At 41.3% G+C, this 9329-nt stretch overlaps 1 protein-coding gene across 1 annotated transcript in view; it reads left to right on the plus strand.

Annotated features, from left to right (window-relative positions):
- Window positions 1-9105, plus strand: part of LOC145401269 (fatty-acid amide hydrolase 2-A-like) — a 232849-nt gene extending 223744 nt beyond the window's left edge. Inside the window, exon 14 of the mRNA XM_080273598.1 lies at window positions 9004-9105. Within this exon, the coding sequence (XP_080129724.1) occupies window positions 9004-9105 (102 nt within the window). The remainder of the gene's footprint in view (window positions 1-9003) is intronic.
- The last annotated feature ends 224 nt before the right edge of the window (window positions 9106-9329 follow it).

Below are 9329 nucleotides of genomic sequence, written 5' to 3' on the forward strand. Positions count from 1 at the left end.
GCATCTGTTTTATTCATCAAGGCCTTCATAGAAGCATCTACTTTCTTTCCGGTTGTCACTTTACTTTTTATTTCTTTTGCACATTTTCCTCTCTTTTCTATCACGGTATCCAGGTATTTGAACTCTCTCACTAATTCCAGTCTCTCTACATTCTCTTTAATATCACATTGGGAGCAACCTTCTCTCTCATTAACCATCATTTTACTCTTTTATTAGTTTACTCTCAAGGCACGACGCTTATAGATATAGACAAAACTCTGTACAAGTCTACCAATCTCTTGCCCAGAATTTGCAAGTAATATAGCATTGCATCATCAACATACAAAAAATTTGAGAAAATCCATCACCATTCATTACCAACGCCATCGCTCTCTCCATTACTCGTGTTTTTACTTCTCCCATCACCCCATCCATATATATACTGTATATCTATCTATCTGTCTATCTATTTATCTATCTGTCTATCTATTTATCTATCTATCTATCTATCTATCAGAGAAAGCCATAGGAATTGATGGAGTGTGTGGTGAAATGCTGAAGCATGGGGGAGAGATAGTAGTACAATGGATGTGGAAGATGTGCAGATTGGCCTGGGCGGAAGGTAGAGTCCCGGAGGATTGGAAGTCAGGTATAATTATTCCCTTGTACAAAGGAAAAGGGGAAAAAGAAGTATGTGGTAATCATAGGGGCATTTGTCTTTTTGGTATAATAGGAAAAGTGTATGGTAGGATACTTATTGACAGAGTTAGAGAAAGAACAGAGAAATTAGTTGGAGAAGAACAGGGAGGCTTTAGGAAGGGAAGAGGTTGTGTAGATCAGATATTCATTCTCAGATCTTTAGTGGAAAAGTTTCTAGAGAAGGGAAAGAAGTTGTATGCGGCTTTCATGGATTTGGAGAAATCATATGACAGGGTGGATAGACTAGGATTGTGGAAAGTGTTAAGAATATATGGAGTAGATGGGAAGTTGTTGAATGCTGTGAAGAGTATGTACGATGGTGCGAAGGCTGCAGTGCGTGTGGATGGTGAACTAAGTGAATTTTTCTCTTTGAAAGTTGGGTTGAAGCAGGGATGTGTCATGTCTCCATGGTTGTTCAATCTGTACATGGATGGGGTAATAAAAGAGGTACAAGGTAGGGTAGTGGATGTTGGAGTGGCCCTGGTGAGAGAGGATAGTGTTTGGAAACTCCCTGTACTGTTGTTTGCAGATGATACCGTGTTGTTGAGTGAAGACGAAGGGGAGCTGCAAGGCTTGGATGAGTTTGAGAGAGTATGTAAGAGACGGAATCTAAAGGTGAATGTAGGGAAGAGTAAAGTGATGGTCTTTGAGAGAGGTGAAGTCAGGGAATGTACAGCGAGGTTGGATGGTGAGGAATTGGAAAATGTGAGTACGTTTAAGTATTTGGGTAGTGTGATGAGTAAGGATGGAGGTTTGGAGGGTGAAGTGCTTGAAAGGGTACAGCAAGAAAGAAAGGTTGCTGGTTCTTTGAAAGCAGTGATAAGAAACAGGGAAGTGAGCATGGAAGTGAAAAAGTTACTACATGACAGTATTGTGATACCAACTCTAACGTACGGAAGTGAAGCTTGGACGTTGTTGGAAGGACACAAGTCAAGAGTGAGAGCCGTGGAAATGAGTTATTTAAGAGGAGCCTGTGGAGTCACATGGAGAGACAGGCTGACGAATGAGGATATAAATGAGCGTTGTGGTGTTGATGTGGATGTGATAGGAAGCGTTATGAGGAACACACTGAGGTGGTTTGGCCATGTGGAGAGGATGGAGGGTGAAAGACTGACGAAGAGAGAGTATGTGAGTGAGGTGGAGGGGGAAAGAGGGAGGGGGAGGCCGAGGATGAGATGGAGAGATGGGGTGGAGAAGTATATGAGAGAGGGAGGTGTGAGTTAGGAGCAGGGCAGTGAAATGGCGGGGGACAGGGCGACTTGGAAGCGATTTGTTTGTGGCCACCCCAAACGGGATTGAGGCGTCTGGCAATATATATATATATATATATATATATATATATATATATATATATATATATATATATATATATATATATATATATATATACGGTTTTCGCCACGAAAGATCCACCATTGACATACTCAATCTCTTAACTCATACCATCCATCAATCAATTGATCTTTTTGGAGAAACTCATGCAGTAGCTCTTGATATCTCTAAAGCTTTTGACAGAGTATGGCACCGTTCCCTGCTGTCCAAACTCCCTTGCTATGGACTAACGTCTTTTGTTCCTTTGATTTCTTTTTATCTTAGTGACAGAAAAATAAGAGTAAAAGTAGATGATGTATATTCGAATTTCCACTCAATTAACGCCGGCGTGCCGCAGGGATCAGTTCTGGCGCCAACCCTATTTCTGGTTCATATTAATGATCTCTTATCTGTCACTCACAATCCCATTCACTCATATGCAGATGACTCAACACTACATAGTTCATTCACACTCAGACATCTATTTACAAAGTCTAATATCTCTACCTCTCAACTCAGTACAGCCATCTCCATAAATCAAGATCTATCTACAATCAGTGAATGGGGACAAAACAACCTTGTCTCTTTTAATGCTAGTAAAACTAAATATATACAGTTTACTAATAGACAGATATTGCCAGATTCGCACATTACCTTCAGTGCTACTAATATTCCCATCTCCAAAAGTATTGAAATTCTTGGTGTCTCACGTAACAGTGCCCTCAGCTGGACCTCTCATGTCAGATCACTTGCTAAAACCGCCTCAAAGAAACTTGGATTATTGTACAGAGTCCGTAACTTCTTCGCCGATGAGCAGTTAGCTATAATTTATAAGAGTCATGTGCGCTCTCAGCTTGAATATTGCTCACCCTTGTGGAATGGTTGTGGAGAGGTTGCATTAAGACAACTAGACAAAATTCAGAATAAAGCTGTTAGAATCATTAACAACCCTGCCATTACATATAAACTACCTCCCCTGCAAGTAAGAAGGAATGTTGCCTCCCTTGCATTATTTTACAGATATTTTTTTGGCAAATGCTCAGACGAAGTTGCGTCCATGGTGCCACCTCTCCATGCCTTCCCTCGTGCTACACGGGCATCTGGTAGCGCTCATGACTGGAATGTCACTCAACCATATTGCAGAACTTCTGCCTATCAGAATTCTTTCATTCCCTGAACTGCATCTCTCTGGAACTCGCTTCCCCAGAGATGTTTTCCTCCAAATTTCAACCAACAACTGTTCAAGTCTAACTGTTACAGATATTTTATGAACAGAGGACACCAGTAATCTGGTGTATGGATTTTTTTTTTTTTTTACTCATTTGTTTTTCCTTCCTCCGTTCTGTTATTTATAAATATATATATATATATATGGCTCAGTCGGTAGAGAGTTGGCCTGCAGTCCTAACGGACCCGGGTTCAAATCCCGCTGGGGCAGGGAACAGTTTAAGGATTTGAATTTCATATCAGACTTTACTGCTCTATCAGAAGAACCGCCGGCATGTCAAAAATACCCCCGCTAATACCAATACACCAGTCCTGTATGAGACAGCCCTAGCATGTATTCAATATGGACGGTGGGTGTTAGCGCTCAAGTGGTGACATGTGGAGGCGCATGGTACGTAGGAGGACTACTGGGCCTTGAAAGCAGGCTGTGAAACCTATGCCCAGAGTCAGGCACATAAAAAAAAAAAATCAATCTATCTATCTACCGCATATATATATATATATATATATATATATATATATATATATATATATATATATATATATATATACAGTATATATATATATATATATATATATATATATATATATATATACAGTATATATATATATATATATATATATATATATATATATATACAGTATATATATATATATATATATATATATATATATATATATATATATATATATATATATATATATATATATATATATATATATATATATATATATATATATATATATATATATATATATATATATATGGAGAGGTGAGAATGAGAGGTCTGCAGGCAAAACGTTGCAGAGATTGACTCAGTCAACGAATTCGTGGGGAAGGTTAGGGGAGGCCTTGGTTTTGCAGTGGACATGTAATGGATGATGATGATTATGATAAAGTGTGTGTCTATAGATAGATAGATAGATCGATAGATAGACACACACACACACACACACACACACACACACACACACACACACACACACACACACACACACACACACACACACACACACACACACACACACACACACAACACACACATTACCCTTCTCCATTGGAGAGACAGAGGACATTCATCTGAGGGACCCTCAGATTATTTCAAAATACAGTTGAATTATTCCTTAGTTTGAGAGTTCTCAAAGCGCATTTGTGCATAAATCTTCTTGCTTGAGCCAACTGCAAGCATAGTCCTGTGATCTACTAAGTTGTATATTTCGGAGATTACGGGCAGCTGTACATACTTTAGGCTCCTGAATGGGCATGTGCAAATAAGCAAAACTAGCCTTCATCCATTGAATCACAGTAAAAAAATGTTGGTGTTATATTACTGCGTTTGGCAATGGAAATGATGATCGTAGTTGCGCTATAATTAGTAATAATGGTCAGTGACATCTATGACAGTGGTTGTGGTTAAAGATTTTTTTTTTTTTCTTGTATGTTATGGTGTAAGACAGGGATGTGTCCTTGCCCCCACACTTTTCAACTCATGTATGGATTGGATACTGGACTGGGCTGTGATGATGCAGTTAGTTATCTTGACAGTGTCGCTGAAGATACTACTGAATGCCCTCGAGGAAGTTCACGAGAATGCGAAGCCATTGGGATTAAAGGTCTCTTGGGCCGACACCATGGTCCAGGCATTTGGTGGCTTGTTGGATGAAGCAGTTCAGTCTGTCCAAGCACGTGTTGAGGATCTAGAAGCCTTGGAAAGATTCACTTATTCTGGTAGTGTGGTCCATATCAACAGTTGATCAGACAGTGAGATGACTTGTCGCACTGGTCTGGCCTACGAGGTTATGGATTCATTCAAATCGGGTTTTGGGTGCTGTCGTAATTTGTGTAGAAGAAAGAAAGTTTATATCTACAAGGCGCTGGTGCTCCCTGTCTTACTTTATGGCTGTAAGACATGGACATTAAACAGTGACTTGAAGCAGCGAATTGACTTCTTTGGTATTCACTGCCTTAGCAGGATCATGGGATATCAATGGTACAACTGGATGCGTAACAAGTTACTACTCCGTGGGACTGAATCGAGGCCTATTACCAAAATAATACGTCAATGCCAACTCCAGGATTATGACCTCGTGGCCCACTTTCCTGAGGCTGAGCCTGCTCACAAGGTGATCTTTGAGCAAGTTAACCCAGGGTGGAGGAGGCCAAGGGGAAGGCTACGTAATTCATGACTGGAACAGGTCAGTCTCTCCTACCGGGTGATACTTAGAAGAGGGAGAGTCGCTCTCTGGAAGGTTACACAGAGGAACCCGCGTGGGTGGAGTCGGAGGGTGAGTGAGGCTATGAGCCCAGCCCAGCGGCGTTTGCCCTTACTTGATTGTTTGATTTTTTAAAAGGGTAAAATACAAATGAAGCAAGCTCGCCGTTAGTCTGCTTCCCGCATCGGCAATCAGTGCATAGCATGCAGGTTTATCTGCGAGGTATTTCCCAAGTTTCGTACAGTAAAGATGTAATGCTCATCGTCTGATTTTCTCTCATTGATTGTGCTTGTTAAAATCGTGAGGAGAAGAACTGGAATACACACACACACACACACACACACACACACACACATACATATATAAGGATAGATAGATAGATAGATATAGCTATAGATAGACAGATAGATACAGCTATAGACAGAAAGATAGATAGAGATAGAGATATAGATAAATAGATATAGATATAGATAGAGAGATAGATAAACAGATATAAAAATCACAGAATCGAGCATTTGGTGAGTAAAATGGGGACCCTAGGAAATTTCCTCAGTATTACTGCTATTGCTATACAGGTACTGATTTAGGGAGGTGGGTGTAGGAATTGTATCCCTTCCTGTTTTTCGGATTTTCGGCAGAACTGTAATTACTCATAACAGAAGCAATTTTTTTTTTTTTAAGTAAGTTTTAAATATTTTAGGTAAATGTTATTATATGATTATTTCAAAGAAAAGAGGACTTGGTAATAAATTTTGAGGAATTTGGTAATGAGACATCACGAATTCAAACTTGTCATTCTTTATGGAATCACGTCTGCCCCCCCCCCCCTCCCTTCCCCAGATTTTCCAAAGTGTTAGATCCTGCCCTGGATTTAGATAACATTTCAAGGAGCATTTAACATCGTCTGACAATAACATGATGTAAACCACCAGAACAATACATCGACCCATGTCAGTGAGATGAGACTATTTTCTTCATTCCAGTAAACTTGTCAACCTGGGTGACCAATGCCGGAAGGTTTGAATACGATTATACTTTACGCGGCTGCACTTGAAATCATGGTCACATCCATGGTGCATGTCAGCACCATTTAGTACTGGTAACCTACAAGCGAGTAACGTACTTTTTTTTTCAGCTCTTGTACCTAGCAAGGTCCAAGGAGAGGTCTGTCCAGCCCGGGCGAGAATTTCACCTGGTTGGCGCATGACGTCACGTGGGAGACAGCTACTCACTCCACTCACTCAGTCACTTAGTTTCCCTAGGCCGCAGTGGTGGAGAGCTTGGTGTTCCCATATATTTATCTCATACTAGGACAGTTATCAGAAAGATGCCACTTAACTGTGCACTATTTGGATGCTATTCATTCAGCAGAAAAGACAATAACATCAAATTCTTCAGGTTCCTTCAAGATGAAGACACTAGAAAGAAATAGGTCCCGCTGTGTAAGAGACAAGACCTGGTTAACACAAAGGAAGCCCGTGTCTGCAGTCTACATTTTGCTGTTCTATCCCTTATTCCCCTTCTTCTCTCTCTTCACTTTCTTTCTCACTCTCTCCATTTCCTCATCTCTCCGGAGTAGTCCACCCTTCCCTCAGTTACTGCTTCTTCTCACATCCTCTATTCCCTCCTTCTTTTCCTCAAGTACTCCCTCTTTCTTTTATTTCCTCCATTGCCTCTTTCCTTTCCTCCATCACTTCCTCACTTTTTAATTTCCACTACTCCCTCCTTTCTCCTACTACTCCTTCACTCCCTAACTCCATTCCTTCATCCATCTGTGCATTCTCTCCCTCTCTCCTTTATACCCTCTCTCCCTCCACTCATCCATCATTCTCTCCATTCCTCCACTCTCTGCCGCCCTTCACTGCTCCCTAATTCTCTCCATTCATCCACTCCCTCCATCCCTCCAAGTATTCCCTCCCTCACTCCTTCCATCCAACTGTCTATCCTTCTAGCGAATCCCTCCACTCTCCCGTAACAGCATCCCTTCTTTTCCTTCCTCGTTCTCCATTTTTTCTTTCTCTTCTGCCAACTTTCCTTCAAGTTTTTCCTCCATCTTCCCTTCTTGCCTCCCTTTCTCCACTAGCTGTTCTTCTCTCCCACTTCTCCTACTTTTCTCTCCCTCCAATTTCTCTCACCCTTTCCCTTAATCTTTCTATCCCTCAGTCTATTACCTACTTTCCTTCCTCTGCCCCTCCATCCCTTCCTTTCCATCCCTCCATCCTGTCCTCCCGTTTTTCTCTTCCTCGATTATCTCTCACTCTTCCCTCATATCTACCTATCTATCCCTTCAGCTATACCCCCACTCCCTTCCTTGAAAAAACATTATTTTATACTCTCTCTCTCTCTCTCTCTCTCTCTCTCTCTCTCTCCTTTCATTAGTACAGATATTAACTCCCTCCATCTTCCACCTGCTTCTCCTCCTCCTTTCTTCCCCCATTCTGCAGTCCATCTCTCCATTTCTGTTCCTCCTCCTCCCTCACTTTTCTCTCTCCCTCCTCCTCCTCATTCTCCACTTCTCTCTTCCTCCATCCCTAACTCCCTTTCTCCTTTTTCATCCTCCCTCCTCTTCTTCCACTTTCCTAGCTCTCTCTTCCATCTCTTTCTCCTCTTCTTTTCTCTCTCCATACCTTCTACTCTCTTCCTTTCTTCCTTCACGTCGTTTACTTCATTCGCAAATACTGTATCTCCCTTCCTTCTCGCCCAATCACTTTTCTTTCTCTCCCGTTCCTCCCTACCGCTTCTCCATCTCTCCCGTCTTGCTGTCCTTCTCTGCCTTCCACATTTTCTCCTTTATTTCTTCCTTTCTCCTTTCCTTCTCGTTTCCCCTCCCTCCATCTCTTCCTCCCCGACTTCAAATCACAGCTTTCATGTTTTTTTTTTTTTCCTCCAATCTCTCTCTCTCTCTCTCTCTCTCTCTCTCTCTCTCTCTTTAACTGTTACATCCCCATTAACTAGTAGAATTGTTAATTATGCAATGAAAACACTTTAACCATAATATGATAAGCTGAAAGATCTGGGAAACTGAAAGTTCTGGGGGCGAAGCTATATAACATTATATTACCTCAGAAAAAAAACAGTATATCCTAAAAGAAAACGGAAGTCACCTTCGGCCACCCGTTTATCTCCCACCTGACGTCATCAGAATGTGCGCACGAAGACCTTCTCTCCTTGGACCTTGGTACCTAGTGCTACATGTACCATGGAACGCAGGGTATGTTTACCAGCGCTGAATACACTCTGCTGAAGTTTGATTATGACTGGCTTGGTGTGAGATTATCTGAATTATATTCATTACGATGACGTATCTTATATTTCAGATTAAGTACGATCTTGTTTGGCTCAGAGGAGACCTCTCATATTGAAGGGGTGATATTTAATCTTCATTAACACCTTGCAAATCATGGCATGTGTATCTTATCACTGCTGCCTCCAGGAGAATTTACTCAGTTCATGAGAGATACCTCATAGGGGCTTGGAAATTTTAACGATATTCACATAATAAACTTGAGCATTATTTGAACACACCTATGTTAAAATGGAAATTATGAACACCTGTATATGGGGTTTGGTCAGGTGGTGGTGTCGCCCGGGCAGGACCACATAAGCCTGGCAGTGGCTCAGGCCCTCGAGGACAAGTTCGGCGGGTGGGTGAGCCCAGTGCCGGTGACAGTGTAGTGGTTGGGACATCGCTTCACCTGCGCGCACTCCACTTCTCACCAAACCTGGGAGCAACTGTATAAGAAAATTATGTCTATAAGAATGGTAACTAAGCCATGATGATTTCACTCCTCAAGATAACTCAGCCATAAGTACACCTATCCATGTTCAAACTAGTTGCACACACTATTACATCGTTGGTCATTTCATTCAACTATGTTATCAGTAAGGTAGCAGTATTT

Source organism: Coenobita brevimanus, chromosome 55 (assembly GCF_032717465.1).
Source record: "Coenobita brevimanus isolate Jiangsu-jjx chromosome 55, ASM3271746v2, whole genome shotgun sequence".
Classification (NCBI taxonomy): Eukaryota; Metazoa; Arthropoda; class Malacostraca; order Decapoda; family Coenobitidae; genus Coenobita; species Coenobita brevimanus.